Consider the following 22,359-nt stretch of genomic DNA (forward strand, 5'->3'; position numbering starts at 1 on the left):
ACATGGCTTCGATCCCTGGGTTGGGAAGATCCCCTGGAGAAGGGATTGGCAACCCACTCCGTTATTCTTGCCTAGACAATTCCATGGACAGGGGAGCCTGGTGGGCTACAGTCCATAGGATTGCAAAGAGTCAGACATGACTGAGCGACTAAACAACAAGTGTTCCCCAGAACAAGTCTTACCCAGGCCATAGCTGACTGTTAACTGGAGCCAAAAATTCAGAATTCATCCTCTTCAGAGATTCAGATCTTATAAATGTATTATTTTAATATAAAAGTTAATACACTATTGTGTAACCACTTACTATGTGCCAGATACTAAGCTTAGTGCTTTACATGGATCACATCATTTTATCCCCATGATAATGCAATGTGGGAGATAGGAATAGGTATTATTAAACACATTTTATAGATAAGAAATATAAGACCCAGAGAGGTGAAAGAATAACTTGCTTATAGTAACAAAGCTAGTAAATGATGAAGTCTAGATTTGAATACAAGTTTTCTTTCTCTAGAGGGAGCTTTTTAACCACCATGCTTTGCCTCCTCTTGGAAAAGTATAAAACTCTACAGTTCTAAGCTATTAGTAATATTATTTTAGATATTTTTATTTTAAGGCAGTGGACAGTTTCCTAAAACTGCAGAGAACCATTTCTACCACTGGGAGGGAGCCCCACAGGAATAGTTTTTTGTTTTGTTTTGTTTTGTTTTGTTTCATCCCAAGTTTGCTTCTCTCACATCCTGGCTTGTTTTACTCTCCAGGTACTTATTGAATTGGGAGGACTTATTTTCGCACGTTTCCACTCTACATTAACAAACATCAAGTAAGAATCAGGGAAGCTAAAAGTGGTAGAGAAAGCATGTGCTGTGGGTAAGAGGCAGAAGTGGAAGCAATGCCCAGGCAAGAGTGTATCCGGGCGTGGGTGGCCTTCTGACTTGACAGCACATGAAAACACAGCCTCTGACAGGTCCCATTGCTATTTATTACTGCACATTTCTCTCTCTGCATGCATCCTTAGTGCACAGACCCTTATCTTCCTGGGAGCATCCAGAAGGCTTTCCCCAGACTCAAAAAAATTTCACCCACCCTCTATCCTGGTGCTTCAGTATTTGGCCATAGAGTGTTATTTGTTTTGCTTCACAAGCCATTTGTAATAAGCTCTTCATGGTGGCTAGTGCTTCTCCTCTTCCTCCCTTTCCTCATCTTTAAGATCATCACCATCAACCTCAGCAACAGAGTTAACACATTTGAGCCTTGCCAGGCAATGTGCTAAGCACTTTATACCCATTCTTCTATTTATTCATTCATCCATTTAATGACTATTTAGGAAATGCTTACTTTGTACCAAAGACTGCACTACACACTGGTAATCGAAACAGACGGTTATTTCTTCTGTTAGTGGGGGTGCAACAGGGGACTATATAATTACAAACTGTGGAAAGTTCTATGAAAGAAAGATACATGGGACTGTGAAAGGTACTATTGAATTTAAATCTTCAACAGCCCTGTGAAGCATTATCCTCTATTTCATAGGCATGGAAACTGAAACTCAAAGAGGTTGAGTGACTTGCCCAAAGTAACACAGATAGTAAGTACGCTGAGTAGAGATTCAAATCCATGCTGGTCAGATTCCACTCTTAAGGGCTATATTTTATTGCCTCTCCAATGTGTGAAGTGCCTATATAGCCATTCATTCTAGCCCTATGCACTTTGGTTCTGGCTTCTCCTCAAACGTGTGGAGTCGCAATTGTTTCCAATTAGTTGTGGCTGTGGTTTGGTGCATTAGTTCAAAGAAACTGTGCACGCAAACAGAGGTCACGTGCCCTAGGTCTCATGGATGTGCACAACGTATAAATAATAATGGCATTCCTCCAAAGCTGGGATTCATTGGAGCCACTACATTTGTTTCCCATTAGCTTATGCTACTCAAATGCAAACAGTAAAGCATGTATTTACATTGCTGTGGACATGGAAAGCCGAGCCCCCAAAGCATTCCTTGCAGGTTGTATAACACTGAGCGCCCAAATAGTTCAAAATCAGTTTTGTAAGCCCAGCTCAATAGCTTTAAAAAAGGTAACCTGGATTCCAGATATTTTGAAAAATGCCTAGAGAGAGGTATGTGAGTGGCCAAAAGAGACAAAACTAGCTAAATCCTCAATATATGTTCTAAGCTCCATATTTGTAGTATCTACTCTGTTATTTATCCTTTATTTTTAAAATGCTAAAGTGCTTGAAGTCAAGAAAACTCTTAGCCATGTAGCAGCAGTGATGGAATTCTTCATTCTATTCTAACCAGCTTTCTGAAGCTTTTCAAAACAAACGTGTTTGTGATAAGATGGTTTGGTTCTTTAAGACGCAGGAGATGCAAGGCTGGGAAAAAAGCAGGAGGCATCTGATGTCATTATCTTCCCTCCACCCCTGTCCCCGCAAACCAGCTCTCCCAGCCAATAACAGAAGGCTTTCTCATTATGGTATAGTTCACGGATAGTGTCTGAGAAAATGAGATTGAACTGAAAATTATCTTAGGTAAAAGAGTCAAGATGGCAGAAAATGTGAATGAAGGCCTCATTAGTTGTTGTCTTTACCTAAGAGAGCATAGGGGGTTTTTTGTTTTTTTGTTTTTGTTTTTGAAGACCTGTGGACTTGGAAGCAGAAGACTATTTTTAATGAGGTGCTTGGTCATTAAAGCACCAAGCATCACTTGGTGCTTGGTCTAGTCTTATCTCCTCTCTGAGCCTCCCTTGACATGGGAAATGGGGATGGCAGTCTTCCTTGTTTATACAAATTGATAGTGTGGATTTGAGGATTACATGAAAGAACATGTGTTAAGTCCTAGCAAAGTGTGTAGCTGATAAAGTTCATATCTTTACAATCAAGATAATTCCAAGAGGCACATTACTTATACCATATAGGCAGATCAAGAATTGCAGCTCTCTGTGGCCTAATTTCAGCATATTTGATCCCCCTAAGAACAACAAGTATGTCGTTTGATCTTTGTTCTCCTGTCAACCAAGCATGAAAAGAGCTTTGGTCAAATCACACTGTCCCATGCTGCAGTGCTCTTTTGTTATCTTGGTTATGGTTTTAAGAACATGAAATTGCTGTACTCTAGAAAGCCTTTTTTGCTCTTATGCTGTGGTTCTAATTTTCTTAAGTAATTATTCGAGGCTTGTTTCCTTTTATCACACAACCCTGAGTACCTGTTCCAAGGAAACTTAAATATTTCCCTTTGTAATCCTGAAGTCACTCACTTTACACAAGAGTATTTTCATTAACTACAAAGACAAAAGGTCATGATGTCCATACCTAAGTATAAAGGAAATCATCAGATTTTTAATAAAATGGTTTGAAGAACATGCATTAAGGATTCAGACACCTGTGGAGCTGAGGTGACTCTTGTACAAAGATGGTTTCACTGGGTTTCTGGGAGGTGAAGTAACACCAGAGTGAAAGTGAAGTCAGTCAGTCGTGTCTGACTCTTTGTGACCCCATGGACTGTAGCCTACCAGGCTCCTCCATCCATGGGATTTTCCAGGCAAGAATACTGGAGTGGGGTGCCATTTCCTTCTCCAGAGTAGCCCTTCTTAAACTGTGGTCTGTGGTTCACTCACAGGAAGGTGGGGACAGGGCAGGGTGGGGCTGTGCTCCACCCCAGACCTACTCAATTAAAAGCTCTGTGGGTGGGGCCTGGAAGCTGGAGTTTTTAACAAACATCCTAGGTGATTCAGATGGAAATTGAAGACTCACTCTCATGGTGTATAAAAAGGTACATACCATTTGACCCAGTAATCCTACTTATGGGAAACTAATAAAATAATCCAAAATATGGAAAGAACTATTGAATACTCCTGATGGTCCATCTTTATTTATAGGAGCAAAAGAACTAGAAGCAATGTAATATTTTCAAAATTAGGAAAATGGTTAGGTAGATTTTGGTAGATCCCTGGAGGGCACTGTGTAGGTGTTTTAAACACATTTGAAGAATTACACTGATCACATTTATTCATTACAACAATTCTAGGAGACAGGCATTTTCCTCATTTTACAGATGAGGACTTTGAGGTTTAGGGAGATTAAGCAGCAAAGTTAGTAAATGGAAAAAAAGAATAAGGGGAAAAGCCAGGATTCTAACCTGAGTCAGTCTAATTCTAAAATGCAAGTTCAACTATGTAAAAACACAGCCATTAGAAACAAACCCTACCCTCGTAAACCAAACACTGGTTCTTAAAGTTTGGAAATTGGAATTTCCCCCTTATATCCCTTTCTTTCATCTTTCCATTTTAATACTTACATAATGAAAATATGACATCATAAAATAAAAAGTGATTGTATATTTAAGCAACTGTGAAAGTTTCATGTGAGTCAACAGAGTAGCAAGGAGGGTAGAGAATGGAAAAAGCTGCGCAGTGGGAAGGTCTCATGTACTTCTCGCTAAGGCCGGCCGAATGACGCAAGGCAGAAATGTCAGGTTTAGTGAATGTTTCAGTGGGGTCGTGGAGCAAAATCATCAGACCAGTGTTTTAATAAGATAGTTAACATTAATAATCATTATTCTGAGCCCTGGCTTTTCAAAAGCTAATAGGATATTGTCCTTTGAAAATGGCAAACAGTTAATCAAAAGCATTAGGCACCTAAAGTTAACTGTACAAGGTCCTCATAACTTTCCTTTCATAAAGTGAGCATTCAGTCTGGAAGACATTGTAAAGAGTGAGAGAGGGAACAAAAAGGTCAATATTGTGAATTGTAATTAGCTGATTTGATTTCTGTGCCAAATTCCAGGCTGTACTAAATCCACAGTCCTTGCTGGCAACTCCTCGTCTCTGACACATTACCCTTCTTTCAACACTCTGGTGCTTCAGAGTCCTTTAAGACTTTTGCATTAACAATAGCTTTCTAGGTTTGGATTGGTTTTGTTAATGTGTGAGGGTTAGGCTCATCAGCAACGTCTATGTAATATGGTTGGAAAGTGTGCTGTAATCCTTCTTCAATGCTGAAGTTGTCACCCAAGTGGGAGTAATTTAAGAACTAAAGAAGTAATTTCACTGGCAAAGTTTTAAAGTTTTTTTTTTAATTGCACTTAAAAAAAAACCTGAAATACCAGAGAATACTGGAGGCATTGTACAGGAGGTTGGAAAACAGCCTCTCAAAGATTAGCTACAGATCTTAGCCAGGGTCGTCCAAAAGCCTTTAGCTATTCATTTACAAGTTTTTCTATAATTCATCTGTGCTTTGGCTTTCCCTTTTTTTCATGAGGTTGTGGAAGTAGCTCTTAGAGAATTAAATATGCCATGCCACTTCCTTTTGCTTCAGTTCAATAGCACTGAAGTGCTATTGAGTGCCTATCATGTGCCAGGGCAGCTCAGTGGTAAAGAGCCCGCCTGCCAATGCAGGAGATGTGGGTTCGATCCCTGGGTCTGGAAAATCCCCTGGAGGAGGAAATGGCAACCCATTCCAGTATTCTTGCCTGAAGAATCCCATGGACAGAGAAGCCTGGAAATGGAAAGCTACAGTCCATGGAGTCACAAAAGAGTTGGCTACAACTTAGTGACTAAACAACAACTATGTACCAGACACTGCCTTAAATGGTATGGGGTTCAAAGATATATAAGGCATTCACTGTCTGGTGGTGGAGTGAAGCCACATGTACAATAAATAATACCAGGCTGCATTCATAAAGTGCTATTTGGGAGGTACAGATACAGGCAGCAGTGCTGGAAGAGGGAAAGGGAGAATTATAATGACCATCTGTGGTGGCCAAGAAGGCTTTATTAAGGAAGTGACATTTGAACTTGGCTTGAAAGGATGGAGTGCTTTCAATAGACGGAAATGAAAACAACTCACATTAGGTGCTCAATTAATGTTTGCTGAAGGGATTAATAAAAGGCACAGATGTGAGATGTGCTTGAGAAATAGCAAGTCCACAAAGCTGTATCTAACCACAGATTCCCCTTATGTGAACAATTCTAATTCAGGTAATCCATGACATACATGAAAGATGTATTTGTCAAAATTGACCCTAAAACGTGTATGTCAAAAGCAGTTTTCCCGTACATTTCATAATGGTAATGGAAGAAATTTGGGTGGTTTGGTCAAACTGAAATGACATTATCGTCTAAGTTAGTAGTACTCAAATAGTTAATGAACCCTGGTAGTCCATGAAACCCAAGGATCCACACAGTCAAAATGACTTGCACAACAATACTAAATATTATTTGCCTTTTTCACTGTGCTGATATTTGCACTGATGGTACAGAAGCAGCAGTGAATACAACTGTCAGTACCACAGCATGAATCAAGGCAGTGACACCAAATTATACTCGTAATCATTACACTTGCAAGAAAATAAAAGGCACTCCACTTGAGAATATCATTGCTAAAGCAGTAAAAATGATTAAAATATTAAACCTTAACAATTGAGTGTACTTTAAAAAAAATTTTCTGTGTTATGACATTTGACTTAGATATAAGGTACTTATGCTACAAACTGTGTTGATATGTGTCTCAAGGAAAAGCATCTGTGAGATTATTTAAGCCATGAGCTAAATTAGCCTTTTTTAATGACTGACGAACTATGGTTATGCAGGCTTGAATATTAGACATTTTGTTTGAAAGGAACAAAGAGAGCCTGACAGTTAAAGGAAATACTGACAGTACTTGTTGCCAAGGATAAAATTCCAACTTTAAAGAGTAAATTAAAATTTTGGAAAACTTGTATCTATCACCATGACCTTGAGAGCTTCCCAATGCTTCAAAGACTTTTTAAATGAGATTGGAGGTGATGTTAATGAATGTGATTTTTAAAATATCATATAATGAAAGGTGTCAACATTTGGGAGACCTGCAGAGCTCAGTGAACCAATATTTTCCAGATGATCTGTGCATGAGGAGACAAAATGGGTAAAAGGCCCATTCAAAATGCAAAACATACCAATGGATTTTAATGTAACATAACATGAAAAGTTTACTTATATGGTTTCATATTCAACATTGCAAGTAACCTTTCTCACTTGTTGAGTTTTTATGTAGTTTCAATGAAAAATATCCAGAATTATCTAAAAAGGCTACTCTTAATAAAATACTTCTGTCTTTTCCCATTACATACCTGTGAGAGGCTGGATTTTCTGCAAATGTTTCAGCCAAAACAACATATAACAACAGATTGAAGGGAGAAGTAATATGATAATCCAGGTATCATATGAAGCTAGATATTAAAGATATTTGCAAAAATGTAAAACTATGCCAGCCTTCCTTCTAATGGTTTTATGTCAGGGGAAAATATATTTCTTTTTCATTAAAAATGCTATTTATGTTAACATGTTATGGGTTTTTTATTTGTTAGGTTTAAATTAGTTTTTAAATATTTCTTTTAATTTCTCAGTTGTAATTTCTGAGATGGTAATGTTGATAGATACAACTGTATAATCAAAAGTTCCCTGATATTCCCAATAAGAGTACAAAGGGGTCCTGAAATCTAAATGTTAGAGAACTGCTGGTCTAGCTTATCCCAGCCTTTGTGTCTATATTATACGTTTAGATGCATAGGATGGGGGAAAGGGCAGAGAAGGAAATGTGTTTAGAGTTTGATGGTGGAGACGGTGCTGGAGTAGAAGATGATAGAGAGGTTGGCTTCACTGATACCATTAGAGGCTGTTGGCCAGGAAAGAACCAGCTTTGTTGTGGATTTTTCTTTCTTTGCTTAGAAAGAGAAACAAACCTGCAGAGTCACATTTCTCTATGGTATATAGCTTGTTCCAAGTAGATCATGGTGTAACAGCTAAATCACAGGTGGAGAGCAGAAAAGTATATTTTGCAGGGACAGTGAACACAGACAGTGAAAGCCACGGAAACCAAAATGTGCCTGTGCGTTTCTTTTCTTGGATACCTGTTCTGCAATTCCGAAAGTCTCACTTTCTGCATATCCACATCTTTTGTTGTCCATTATTTAAAATAGGAGGTGGGCTGATATGTAGGACTAAACATGGATGGTGGGGCAGAAGCTACAGTAGGAATAGAGGGTATTAGAATACAGCCTTGGAGAGAGATGGTAAGGAAAAATAAAATTGCCCTCAGTAGACCACACTCATGCTGTGAGCAGGGCTTCTGAGTCTGTGGTGAGACTTTTGGGAGGTGGAAGTCACCCTAAAATTAAAAGGGCATTGACTATGTGACTGAAAGGCCAGATACTGCAGAGCAAAACAGGCATGCCTGTTATTAGGTATATAATCTACAATAAAACAGAATGAATTTCAAAGCATCTTATTGAAACTGTAGAAGATGGAGATATTTTTTAAGTTTTTCAAGTGGTCAGGGCATAGTATGAAACAATCAGTTATAAGTATTCATCCAAATGTATATAAAATATCACTGCCATTTTCTTCATGTGGTGGGATGCATTTGCTGCTTTAATTAAGTGAATGTAAATATAGATATAGTGGGCTTTCATAGGCATCTTTTCTGAACTTGGTGTTCTCTCAGCCTATAAATATGCTTTGCCTATCCTGGCTTAAGTTCCTCATCAGTGACTTCTCCCACAGAGGCTTAAGACATGGGAAAGTTCTGATACAATATTCATTCTGGCTACTAGTGGTGGAAGTAGAGTGGAAGAGTGGAGAATCATGTCAAATGCTATGGAAAGGTCCAGAAGTATGCAGCTCTAAAGAGTACAAGCACTGTATGTCTATATGAGTTTGAAAATGATTTTTAAAACTTTCTGTGTAGCTCTTTTTCACATTTTAAAATGTCAGGCCTGGTGCACTGGGAAGACCCACAGGGATCGGGTAGAGAGGGAGGCGGGAGGGGGGATCGGGATGGGGAATACATGTAAATCCATGGCTGATTCATGTTCAGTGTATGACAAAACCCACTACAATATTGTAAAGTAATTAGCCTCCAACTAATAAAAATAAATGGAAAAAAAAAGTCCAATTTAAAATGCTTCCCATTAACAACACACTGTCTTAGACCTACCTGAGAAATATAAAAAGTTGCTGCAATCCTGGTTGTTTTCTTTCAGCTCCTGAGGACCATGTCTGTACCCAAAGGCAGAGTTCTGGATAAAAACCTTGATGAGGAAGGGCTTGAAAGTGGAGACTGTGGCGATGATGAAGATGAGTGCATCGGAGGCTCTGGCGATGGAATGATGAAAGTGAAGAACCAGCTCCGCTTCCTTGCAGGTAAGTGATTAGTGCTGGTTCAAATCTGAGCTAAAATGGTGATGCTTGGGAATGAAATATCAATTGAATCTGCTCTTTATAACTTCACTAAAATCTTTGTAACACACAATGCCATCAAGGAAAGGCGACACTTTAGAAAAATGAAATTTTCAGGTAGCTTTTTAAAAAAAATCTCTGGACCTAAAAGGGTAACTTTCTGTTTTTCATTGTCTAAAATGAACTGACTTAAATCAGTTGGCTTTGTTTCCTACTGGAAATTTCCTTGGTTCTTCTCAGTTATAAAAAGAGATGCAAAAAGAAATGCAATCTTGAGAGCCTAGTGAAAAACCAATGATGGGGTAACTTTTGAAGAAAAGACATTAGGTGACCTTCTCCTCTTAGAATGTCATATTTGGTTTTTCCCACTAGTAGTTTAACACTGGTAGGCTATGCTACATAACTGTACAGCTACATGAAAACAAGTAGAAGAAAAATAGCTGATGCTGCCAAGACGGCAAAACAACCATAACAAAAAGTATTTTTTCTCAAGCCACATTTGTTTCGATTAGCCCGATGTACAAAATGCTTTCATATGGATAGGCATTCTTGTTTCCATTTATACAGAGAGATAAAGTACTGTATAAATACAAGAAAATTGGGGCTCAGAGAAGAAATGAGATTCATCTAAATGAAAGAGCTAGAAATCCAACTTGGGTCTTAAGACTTCTGGTGTCCGTTCCTCCTTCTGCAATGCACAGCCTTCTCCTTGAAATCCTATTGCCTGTGACCTCTGAGACCCTACAAGCTCCTCTTTCTGTTTCAGCCTCTTTCCTTCCTTGTTTCTTTCTAATGCTGTCCTGAAACTGAGTCTCTTCTTAAGCTTCTATGTTTTCTCACTTCTCCAGAGAAAATATGTATCTTATTTACTTTGGCTATTTCATTTTTTTTAATGATTTCTGTAAGTTCTTTTTTTTTTTTAATTCTGGCAAAAAAATCTAACATGAAATCTACCCTCTTAACAAAGTTTTTCAAATATTTTTTTTTACTGTACCAAGTCTATAATTGCAGCACACAAGAATTTTGATCTTCATTGTGGTGTGTAGGATCTTTAGTTGCAGCATGTGAACCCTTGGTTGTGGGATATAGGATCTAGTTCCCTGACCAGGGTTGGAACCTGGGCCCCCTGCCTTGGGAGCACAGAGTCTTAGCCACTGTACCTCCAGGGAAGTCCCTCATAACAAACATTTAAGGGTGCAGTATTGTTATTAATAATAATATGCAGATGTACAGCAGATCTCTAGACGTCTTCATTTGTATGACTGAAAATCTGTCCCCATTAAACACTAACTTCCCTTTCCCCCTCCCTCAGTCCCTGGCACCACCATTTGACTTTCGGCATCTAGTTTGGCTACTTAGCTCCCTCATAGAAGTGGAGTCACGTAGCCTTCTATGACTGGCTTATTTCACTCAGCATGATGTCCTCAAGTTTCATCCACATTGTAGTGTATGACTACAGGATTTCCCTCTTTTTAAGGCTAAATAATGTTCCACTGTATGCCTGTCCTATGATTACTTTATTCCTTTAGCCATCAGTGGACATTTAGCTTGTTTCTACCTCTTGGCTGTTGTGGTTAATGCTGCAGTGAACATTCTTTAAGTATTATACCACTGTGGGGATGACTCATAAAATCATTACCTCCAGTCTTCACTGGTCTCCTGAGCTACCTTGCCAGATCTCCAGCTGCTTACTAGCTTCCTTCTTCCTGACTTTCTCACCATTACCCCTAACTCTATGTATCATAAATCAAACTTAACAATAGACCATCTCAAACTGGTTCCTCCCTTAATATCATTATTTTTCTAATGCCACCACCATTATCCCAGTCACTGAGGCTTAAAACTGAAGTCATTTTTGACTCGTCTCCCTTGCCTTTCATATACGGTTGGGCACCAAATCTCTGTAGATGATTTATCATTTTTTTCCGTTTCTCTCACTGTTTCCTTTATCCTCCTTTCCTCACATCCCCTACCTGTGCATATGCTAAGATCACATCATAAGTGGTCTCCAGGCTTCTAGGCTAAGCCAGGAGTATTGGGAGCCTTAGGCTAACAGATTAGAGAACAAAGAATCAGAGACCCAGGCAGAAGATTCCACCAAATTCACCTTGTATAGCTGCCAGGTTAATCTTTCTAAAGCATCTCCTACCTCTTCCTAGCTCAGCTACCTTCATCCTGTCCCCGTTGCCTGGAAGGTTATGCTCAGACTCCTTAGCAGAGTTCTGAGGGCTTTCTGGTCTAGCCTAAAGTATCCTTCCAGTGTCATTTCCCACCACTAGCCCCACAGCAACCCTACACTTCGGAAAGAACAAACCATACTCATCCCCCAGGAGCATGAATTGACATACTGTTCTTATTTCTGTCTTCAAATGTTCCCCACCTTTATTTCTATGTACATACCCTTTTATTTTCTATTGAATTACACCCATCTCTGAAAGTGAATTTCAAGTATTATGCAGTGAAAATATTTTTAGGGGTCGAGTAAACTTGTATTTGAATTCTGGCTCTATTCCTTATGAGCTAGCAGGACCTGGGTCAGTTCTTAGCCTCCTAGCTAAATCTGCATTCTCTCATCCATCAAAAGGGGATCCATTTGATCCATCCATCATTAAGCACCTAGTTCAGGATCAAATCAAGGGAAGAAGTTTGTGAAGCATCTGTCCCAGTATCTGCAACATACTAGGTGCTCCGTAATTGTTCATTTCCTTCAATGAAATCTTTCACAACCGTCTCATTGTATACTTATCTCTGCCCTCTGAATTACTAAAACAAATTCTGCCAATACTTTCAAGAAATAGTCTGCACTGGCTCCCAAGTTCCATTCCTAAGGCATAACATGGTCACTCACAGCCTGGCATCCTACAGAAAGAATGTTGAGTAAACATAATAAGTAAAACTCATAGAAGGGTTTGTTTATTGGACACTTACCATGCTGCAAGTGCTGTGCCAGAAATTCACACACGTTGCCTCATGTCATTTTCACAACACCACTATTATTCCCACTTTACAGATGAGAAAACTGATGCCGGAAGAGGTAGAGTAATTTGCTTAAGGTCATGCAGTGGCTAAGGTCAAAGTCAGGATTCAGAGCCAGGTAGTCAGCTTTCAGAGGCCATTTATTGGACAAATCTGCTTTGCATTTTGCTCCCCCTGAAAAGCTTTTGGTCAGCTAAAGGTTGCTTAGATGACTCAGCAAACTAGTAACTGGTCCCCATGCTGATCCTTAGTACACACCACTGTTTGTGTTTCTGCAAAAGTCCCTGTTTATCCCTCCTCTTGCTCTCCTGCCTATAAGCCACTTCCCTATCCATTTCAAAGTGCAATTCCACGATTCCATGGTGACTTAACTTTTTTAAAGAGTGTTTGGTGTGGGACCTTGTCAAGGACCTTTTAAAAATATAAATAGATTACATCTACTGGTTTCCCTTTGTCCAAATGCACATTTATCCTCTCAAAGAATTCTAGTCAATTAGTTAGGCATGATTAACCCTAAGTGCTTTGTCAACTGTAAAATGCTACACAAATGGTGGTTAATTTAATTTACAGGAAAAATGATGCTTTACTCCCAATAGGGTACACTTGCCTAACATGTTCAGTGATCCTACCTGCCTGGAGTTCCTTGGGTCCCCTTTGAAATGCTTCTCATGAAGAGGAGATTCATTGGCAGTCTGCCAGGCTCGTGGCACAATAGCTATTTGGAACAACAAGCTATACACTTTGGTCAGCTATTACACAATTTTACCCAAAATCTGGGTAGATGCCATCTGATCCTGGTGATTCATCAACATCCACTTAGTCAACTAGACTTGGAACACTGTGTGCGTTTACCTCTATCTCATTTAGAGCTTCCAAATTCCTTCCTCCAAAAGACAACTTGAAAATAAAAAAACAAGGCTCAGAGTATGTTCAGACTCTCTTCTGTCTCCCTTTTGTCCCCAAACAGTTCTTTTGCACTCCAGCCAGCAAGCAGTCCTACTGGCTGCTTTCCCTGGCTCACTTATTCCCATCTTTTGATGCACTGGAGGAAGTGCAGGACACTGAGCTTCTATTCTTGGCTTTGCTTCTAACTCCCATGTGTCCTGGGGCAAGCCCCTTCCTCTTTTGAGAAGTCAGTTTCTCCATTTGTAAAATGAAGAGAATGCCCAGACATCTCTCGCTGGCCATGCTAGTGCCAACAGTCTGTGATGATATTCGTATATTTGGCTTTAGTCCCTGGCAACATGCTTACTGGAGTCTTTCAGGGACACCTTCTTCTGACCATGCAGATTCCTTGTGTTCTATTCTTCTCCTGAGCTATTTACACATTAAAGCAGATCTTGTTTTCTCTACACTAGCTCCTTTGGCTTTTCCAGTCAGACAAGCCAGGCTTCTTACCAAGGGCTGCCCACACCTGGCCCCTCGGCACACTTGTAGGCCAGGATGCTCATAAGAAGTTCTGAGCAGTATCCAGGCCTTCTGTGCTATATTCACTTTTAAAAGTCTTCATCCTAAAGTTTCCCAAGTGTTCTCTTTTTTTTCTATAATTCTTCTTTCTGAATTTGGAGTCTGACCCTTCTTTCCGCTAGTTGAATTTAATTGCTGCTGAGATGACCACTAAACGGTGTCTTCTTACCCACAGTTGCAGCTGACTTATTTCTTTCACTTCTCAAAACAAGCCTAATATGTTTTCCTTTTGGAGGGTTACCTCCTTTCTCAGCCTGTTTCATAGTGTTGTGGCTGTTAAATAAAATAATCCATGCAAAGCACTTGGCACAGGGTCTGGACCTAGTAAACACTCCAAAAATGTTACCTACTGTTCAAGCACCTGGTATGTTGCTGTCGCTACTGACCTATGGGAACTCCAAGAGCCTGCAAATGTAGATCAGAATTAATCGCCTTATTTTTTTGGTTTATTTAAGACCCATAAAAGGTAACTAAAACCAGGTAACTGACATTCTGCAATCTCCCCTTACCCCATGCTGCTCCAAGTGGGGTCCATGAAGTCGTAGCATCTGTATCAGCTGGGAGCTTGTTAGAAATGCAGGATCTTAGGCCCCACCTCAAGACCTACTGAATCAGAAGGTCATGTTAACACAATCCCTAGGTGATTTGTTTACAGTTGTTCGGTCAGTCAGTTCAGTTGCTCAGTCATGTCCGACTCTTTGCAACCCCATGAATCACAGCACGCCAGGCCTCCCTGTCCATCACCAACTCCCGGAGTTTACTCAAACCCATGTCCATCGGGTCAGTGTTACCACCTTCTAATTGAACTCTTGTGGCATTTAGGCTTAATACTTGAAGCATCCAAGAAGCCACTCACATGTCCCTGCATTGGGCTAAGTATTCTAAGAAGTATAAGAGAGGCCCAAGGCCTATCATCTCTGTGATAGGTTAGGATACTTCGGTTCTAGTCCTAGCATATTTACTACAGTGGGACCTTGAGCAAGTTATGTAGCTGCTCTGAGCCTTAGTTTCTCCAGCTATAAAATGGGGATAATCATACTTGCCTACCTCAATGGGTGGTTGTGAAAATCAAATGTGATAATAAGTATGAAAGTGCTTTGTAACCTATGAAGCTCTACAAATATTTATAACAACCAGAAGACTGTTGTTATTATTCCAAAGTCTCTGGAAGTTCTTTGGCTTTCTCAGCAACCCTAGTTCAGCATGTATTTTCTGAAAAGATTGAATTTAGCGAATGAGTTATAAAGCACTCGCATTGAACACCCATGTTCAGACTCCCTTCCAAAGATAGATCATCCATGATGAACTTGGTGCAATAAGATGACTGTTTTGTTGCCAGGTTGCCATCAGCATTGTTCCTAGTTTTTGGCCTTGTCAAAGCTCTTATTGTAAGCTATTTGGGTAGCTGGCGACTCCCAGAGCTTTGGCTGGGGCTGATCCCTGAGAAGCTTTGCAAGCTCTGGCCATGTGTCCCTGGCCAAGACATGATGACTAAGCATCTTAAGCATCTGCTCCCTGTCCGCCAAGTCTCACCCACAGAGAAAACACACACACATGCCCATGCGCACACATGTACACACACACACACACACACACACACACACATGTAGGTATGCACATGTGCATACCTGCTGTTGGAAACACAATTGAAAGTTATGCTCACAGAAAAACTCCCAGCAAGAAGTACCTGTCTCAGAGACATCTGTGTTGCCACTCCCTCACCCCTGTCCTCCCTGGACCTCTTCTTGCTCCAGCTTGTGCTATTCTGTGGGTACAGCCAAAGCATGCTGGCGAGCCTAACATCTTTATAACAGCGAGTCAGAAAACAAAGATACTCTTGTCTCAAGCTGGGCCAAAGAATGGATACTGCGAAAGTTGATTTCTTTGGATGAGGAAAGCAGAAACAGATCATAGAATATAGGAACATTCCTTGTGGCTCCATGGGAGGCAGAGGGGCTTCAGCTGGTTGGTGGCAGCGTGGAGAACAGTTCGTGGAACATACCTCGGGCCTAGGACTTGAACCAGTACTAGAACCAAAGGGCAGTTTCCTGCCATACTCAACCAGTGTTTCTTGTGGAAATATTTGCCCTCAAGAAACATTCAGTCTCTTCCTGTCAGTGTGAGGACTGGAAAGAGAAAACTTGACACTTGTTCCCTGACTGGAAGTGAAGGTAAAATCCAAGTCTCAGCAGGTCCCTTTTGCCATTCATCTCTGTCTTCCCCAGCTGTTGGGAGGGACAGAAGCTGTCTGCTTCCCCACCCCTTCCAGTCACCCCTTCCCAGCAGTTCTGGAGAGAAGCTGTGAGCCCCATGAGTCTCCGTACCCCATAGTCCCTCCCTGTAGTTACTTTACAATCTGGAAGCAAAAGAACAATGACTCTCCTCTTTCTAAAAACAGAGATTAGAAAATATTTTTAAGCCAATGATTTTCATTCTTTTTCTTTAAGTGGATCCAATGTAGCCTTATACTCTGTTTCCTAACACGCTTGTGCACATAGAATAAGGGAAGGATGCTTCATTGGCTTAACTGTTCTTCTGAACTGTCAAATCAAACCCTCACAGATGTGGGCTGGTAGTCACGTGTTTTAATAAATTCATTGACTGGGTGGTTTGCTGAAAAGGGTAAAATTAATGGAGGAACTCTAAAATGGGCCTTTGATCGTGGGTAACATCTGCAAATTTTTCACACTTTAGAACAAATCATATTGCCTGCTGAAGAATGAGTACAGGGTTTGTAGGAGAATGAAATGTCCTCGGATTTTTTAATGGAAAAGTGTTCGAGTCCTGTTCAGAGCTCAAAATATATGTGGATTTATACTGCCCTGCTGGTAAAAAGCCCAGGAATAGATTATGGCAGTGTTCCCACAATGTAGTCTATAGTTTGAATGACCTGATCTCACTTCCTTTGCACTCCTTGGAAACCCTGCAGTCAGATCTTTGGCACTTATGTTGAAGGTTGCTAACCACTAAGTAATCCACTTCTGAAATTCCCAGCTAAGATCCTGTAGTGACTCCCTTCAACCTTCTTCCTTGGGATATCAGTCCCTCAACCATGAGATCTCAGTATAAGTGGACCCCCTGTCATTTACCCTGGGAGGTAGGTCCCATCTGATGGGTGAACGGGACATTCTCCTACCCTTTAGGCTGCTGAAGCTTGAGATATCACGGGAAGGAGGGCATTTCATGTATGGAGTCAGACAAACTGAGTCTCAGTTCTGCTGTTACCTCCCAGTGTTGGACTTGGACAAAATCACTCAACTTCTCTGAGCCTCATATTCCTCATATGCAAAAATAATAAAATATTTCCTGATCTGCCCACTTCATAAGGTATTGAATGAAACACATGTGATAATGAATATAAAAATACTTTATAAACTGTAAAGCAATTACCCATTTAGGGTAACATTATTAATATTATTTGGTACCATGGGGTCATAAGTGAATTTTATTCATCAAAAACCTACAGCTAAAATTATAAATTAAATTCCCAATGTTCTGGCCAACAAATTTCACTATAATGTGCTCCCTCTTTTTTCATCCCCAGGGTAGCATTTTCAGTTGCTCATTAACTTGTTTTTAGCCCAGTAAGAAGGTATTTAAACAATGACAAATATGTCTGCTGAATTGTGCAAATAACCAGTCACAAAAGTAGTAGTCACCTACATCTTGAAAGAATCTCAGCTAGTTATGTTTTGTTTTCTTTGGTGTTAGTGGGGCAGTGAGGGCAGGGGAGGACAATGAGTTGGGTAGGGTCATGAAAGGGCCCCTGATTCTTTCCATTCTATCTTGCTCTTAGCTACAAGCAATCTGCTTTCATGCCTTGATCTCCTCTTTTAGAGATCAAATGCCATAGGGAAGCTGAAGGAACCAAAGCTCACTATAATAGCACTTTTCTCCCAGACACAGACCAGGTGGTTCAGGCTAACACATGGACAAGACAGCCATTCCCACCTCACCCCAGAGCTTTGTGCAGTTCCCATGGCTCACGCAGAGGGATTTGGATGCAAACTTTCTAGCCAAGAAAGTTGACATTACTGGCCAACTGAGTAAGTGTACCCAGAAAGGGGCCATCCCCACGCCTTAGTGTTGACTAGGGAATTACTTCAGGTAAGCTGGTGGAAGATGAGAATAAGGAAAGGTAAAAACTAAAGTTACCATCTTGTTATTTTAAAGGACACATGTTGGGGTTCACGTTTGTGGGTCTACTGCCCTCTGAACCATTAGGCCCTGAGGCTTTTATCAGGGGAAATGCTATAATGCTTCTGCTTATTGGTAGACCTTCCATACAACTGTAAGAATTGGGGAAGTGTTGGGGATAGTGTGAGCAATTTGTGACCATTGTATTATATTTTGTCATCAATTTTCAAATTAAAAGGAAACAGTTGACTATATGAATGTGGCTAAATGGGGTGATTTATTTTCCTTAGAGGAAGCCATGTTGGCCACTTGAGTGACAGCCTCAACTAATTGCTGTGATCCGGTGTGACTAGAAAGGAATAGGAGGGGGAGGTTCAATACTTACTAGTAGAAAAGAAAGAGCAGAACCAGCAGGAAGGTGGCCAGGCCAGAGCCTCCACCTGAGCTGCCAGATAGAAGTGAAGGGAGCCTCACTTCATCCCCAAGGGATATGGGAGCACCAGCTGTGGGTCCTTCAGTGGGAAGTGCTTTCTGCAAGAAGAAATATCCCATCAGAGAGAGAGATTCAATGTCTAATCAAACCTGTGTGATGGCCCTGCATTCTCCTGATGAACAATGGACTCTAGAGGGAGCCAAATCAGAGGAGCCCAGGGGAGCAAGGAATCATGAGCCTGCAGAACAAGGGAGAAGCTGAGAGCACGTGGTAAGCACAGTCCCAGGGGCTGCAGGTGGAGATTAGACATGAAGCCCGGCTAAGGTCCCGTTCTTAGAGGAGGGACTCAGAGTCATCAGCTGCCCTACAATCACTGACTTCCACAAAACCCCTGAAACTACATGCATGCACAAGTGTGCACACATGTTATCAAGTCTCTTTCCAGTTCAGACAATGCTGTCTGTTAATTTTGTTAATATGGCGAAAAGAATAGAGGTACAGCCATCACCTCTTTCTCTCTCTGATTTGCCTGTGCCAGGGACAGGAGAGTTCCAGTTTCCTTTGGTAGGAATGACATTACTGGCAGTTTTTATTTTGTTAGTCTTTTTGAAAGGAAATCTTCTTACAGACCCTGCCTACGTACACACCCATCCAAGAGATGTTTAATGATCCAGAAAAATGATCCAAAGCACTAGTGGTTCTTGATGTTTCTAGACTTACTTACTGCCTTTTGATTTTTTTTTAAAACAATCCTAATGGATATAGGTGATGGTAAATAAAACCTTTAAAGATGAGAATGGGAATACCTGTGCAGACAGAATCTTAATTTGTAGCTCATTGGTGGACTTAGGCAATAATATAATTACCAAGTAAACAAAAGTGGAGTCAAGGCTATTCTGCAAATTCTGGTGTCTGAGAACAGTCTCTGTTAGAACAGGGGGCGATCTCATTAGCACATTCAGGATGGCTCTCCGAGTGAAGTGGTTTCCTTGATTAATGATGTGCCTCTCAGAGGTTAGAAAGCAAGTCTTTGCCATCAACAATCAGTCACCAACCTCTGCTTCCTTCTCCTGCCTTGCCCCACAGTTGTCATTCAGTAGGTGTTTGATAAATACTTCAGTTATCCATGGGCAAGGTTTACTTGTCAGCATTTGCTTCTTTTTGCATCCTACTTGGTAGCTTTCACCCTCGCTGTTTCTTTCATTGTGTGTGTGCACTGAGTCGCTTCAGTCATGTCCAACTCTGTGCGACCCCATTGACTGTAGTCCACCAGCCTCCTCTGTCCATAGGATTCTCCCGGCAAGAATACTGGAGTGGGTTGTCATGTCCTCCTCCAGAGGATCTTCCCGACCCAGGGATCGAACCCGAGTCTTATGTCTCCTGCATTGGCAGGCAGGTTCTTTACCACTAGTGCCTCCTGGGAAGCTTCTTTCATTACCTTCCTCAAAGTATCCTTCTAGCAATGGAAGTTGTGAGCCAAGAGACATGAGGTCCCTCTTCCAGTCAACACTGGGGTAGGGTCTCCTGTGAGGGGGAGGACACACTGTGTGAGACATTGTGAGTCTGTAGCCTTGAGTGCATCCTGAGGAGAGTGAGCAGGATGGAGAAGAAGCTGCAAACAGGGTCAGTGGAAGGACAACTGAAAGAAAGTCCCAACGTTCAGTCTCTACAAGAGGAGAATTAGGGAGCTCTTCTACTATTTAGAGGTCTTACATATGGAAGATGAGAGTAGATCTAGAACTGATACTTGGAATTTATAAGGAGATATATTTTGATTGACAAAAAGGTTAAACTTTCCACTTTAAGCAATTCCTCAGTGGAATGGATTGCTCTAGGAAATCAGCTTCCTGACTCTGGAGATGTTTGACTAGAGAATAAGTAACCATATATCTGAAGCTGAAGCTCTAATACTTTGGCCACCTGATGCAAAGAGCTGACTCATTGGAAAAGACCTTTATGCTAGGAATGATTGAAGGCAAAAGGGGAAGGGGGTGGCAGAGGATGAGATGGTTGGATGGCATCATCGACTCAGTGGACATGAGTTTGAGCAAACTCCGGGAGATAGTGAAGGACAGGGAAGCCTGGCATGCTGCCGTCCATGGAGTCACAGAGTCGGACACGACTGAGTGAATGAACAACCATATATCAGAAACATTGGCTTGGTGTGAGGGTAGAGTGGAGTGTCAGAAAGTGGATAGATACCTACATTAGGGGCTCTTGACTTCCATGGTCCTGAATAGCTCTGAGATGCTGTGGTTTTATGATGCAGACATGTAAGTAGAACAAAAGAGAACCAAGATGTTGGAGCAAAACAATGAGGCAATTTTTCAGGCTCTGGGAAGGAAAGAGGAGTGGAGAAGAGATTCTCTGGTTGTATTTGAGCACCTGTCACCAATTATGATTTTCTGCAACTATTTTCCTAAGCAAACGGATCCTTACAAATGGCAGACTTTTCCAGGGAGCAATTCTTTTCAACATCCTGTCTGTCACTCACAGCCTCTAGATTTGTTTTACTACTATGAGAATCCAGTTCTCATTTCTCCCCAATTATTTCCAGGCTCATAGCTTCCTGCCTCGTGTTAGAAAAGCAAACTGGGATACGGACCCTCCTCCAGTTACAAGGCTTTATCCTTAATGGCTGAATGGTCAGTATCAAGGTTGTCCAGTCCACCCTTATCTCCTCCACCACTCTCTCCCTTCCAACTCTGGCCTCAAAGAATAGGCCAGTACATTCAGGTTCTCTAGTGAAAAACCAGAGTATTTTTTAGTTTGCTTTTTTGTTGCAATTGTTGTTCCTCCCAAATCTGTCATGGACCAGTACTTTTGTACAATATAATAAAAGGAAAGGATAAAAAGGCCTACAAAAATAAAAGCCACAGTTTTTAATTATGAGACTCAGCAGATCTAAAAAATCTGTCAAATTGCTATAAAAATGTCTAAGTGCTGATTGCAACTTCTGGACTTAGCTCCTCGCAGACAGGCAATAAAGATCAGCAGACCCCACTCTGAGCAGGAAGAAGTAACCTGCTGTCTCTGCCTCGGATCGCTCCCTACCCTTGGACCCAGAGGTGAAATAGACCCAAGCAGCAGTCTAGATGGGGGTGGGGGCAGTGGGGTACTGCTGCTGGCTTGCACTGGCTCACATGAGCCAACCGTTCTTTTCAGAATTTTCATGACTCAGTTGTTTAAAATAGCTATTATTAAAAATTAAATTCTATATAGCTATAATTATATTCTATTAAAAACAAGCCATTCAAAATTCATCAGATCCTGGTTATTTTAGTACTTTTACCATTGTTGTTCAGTCGCTCAGTCACGTCTGACTCTTTGCGACCCCATGAACTGCAGCAAGCCAGGCTTCCCTGTCTTTCATTATCTCCCAGAGTTTGCTCAAACTCATGTCCATTGATTCAGTGATGTTATCTAACCATCTCATCCTCTGCTACCCACTTCTTCTCTTGCCATCAATCTTTCCCAGCATCAGGGTCTTTTCCAATGAGTTGGCTCTTCATATCAGGTGACCAAAGTATTGGAGCTTCAGCATCAGTCTTTCCAATGAATATTCAGGGTTGGATTCCTTTAGAATTGACTGGTTTGATATTATCTATGCCTTTTTGACATTATCTGTGTCTCCTTGTGCCTGAGTGGTAGAAGTACTCTATACTCTTCCCAACTCTGTGTGTAGTGTCTTCACATCATTAGCTTGAAATTGACCATGACAGAAATATTTATACCCCAGAAATCACTGAAAACTACAAATGAGGGCTTGACTTATTGTTTTGTTGATTGTCTAGAATCTAGAGTCAAGAAAGTGATGGAAAAAAATGTTAGCAGTGCAGATTAAACTTTAAATCGGGTTGTCTCTGTAGCTATTATGTTGTGAATAGATAGCACAATACATCGAGAAACTATCCTTCCACTATTTGAAAACTATTATCCAATTTAGCAGAAAAGTCACTCCTGTCATTGATGAAGGAGTGATGTTCCCACATGAGTCTTTGTTATTTCATTTTTGTCCTGTTCCTTAATGTAAAGCAATATATCAAGCAGTGTTCTTGTAGGAACTACACTTGCTTGTCAATTGCAACCTTGGTCTGGCTACAGATGCCAGAATCTGGCAAAAGTCAGTGAGAGCAT

At 40.9% G+C, this 22,359-nt stretch overlaps 1 protein-coding gene across 1 annotated transcript in view; it reads left to right on the top strand.

The window, feature by feature from the left end:
* Positions 1–22,359, top strand: part of GPC3 (glypican 3) — a 439,290-nt gene that overhangs the window by 368,784 nt on the left and 48,147 nt on the right. The window contains exon 7 of the mRNA XM_043459569.1: positions 9,014–9,173. Coding sequence (XP_043315504.1) covers positions 9,014–9,173 — 160 coding nt within the window. The remainder of the gene's footprint in view (positions 1–9,013; positions 9,174–22,359) is intronic.

Source organism: Cervus canadensis, chromosome X (assembly GCF_019320065.1).
Source record: "Cervus canadensis isolate Bull #8, Minnesota chromosome X, ASM1932006v1, whole genome shotgun sequence".
NCBI classification, from domain to species: Eukaryota; Metazoa; Chordata; class Mammalia; order Artiodactyla; family Cervidae; genus Cervus; species Cervus canadensis.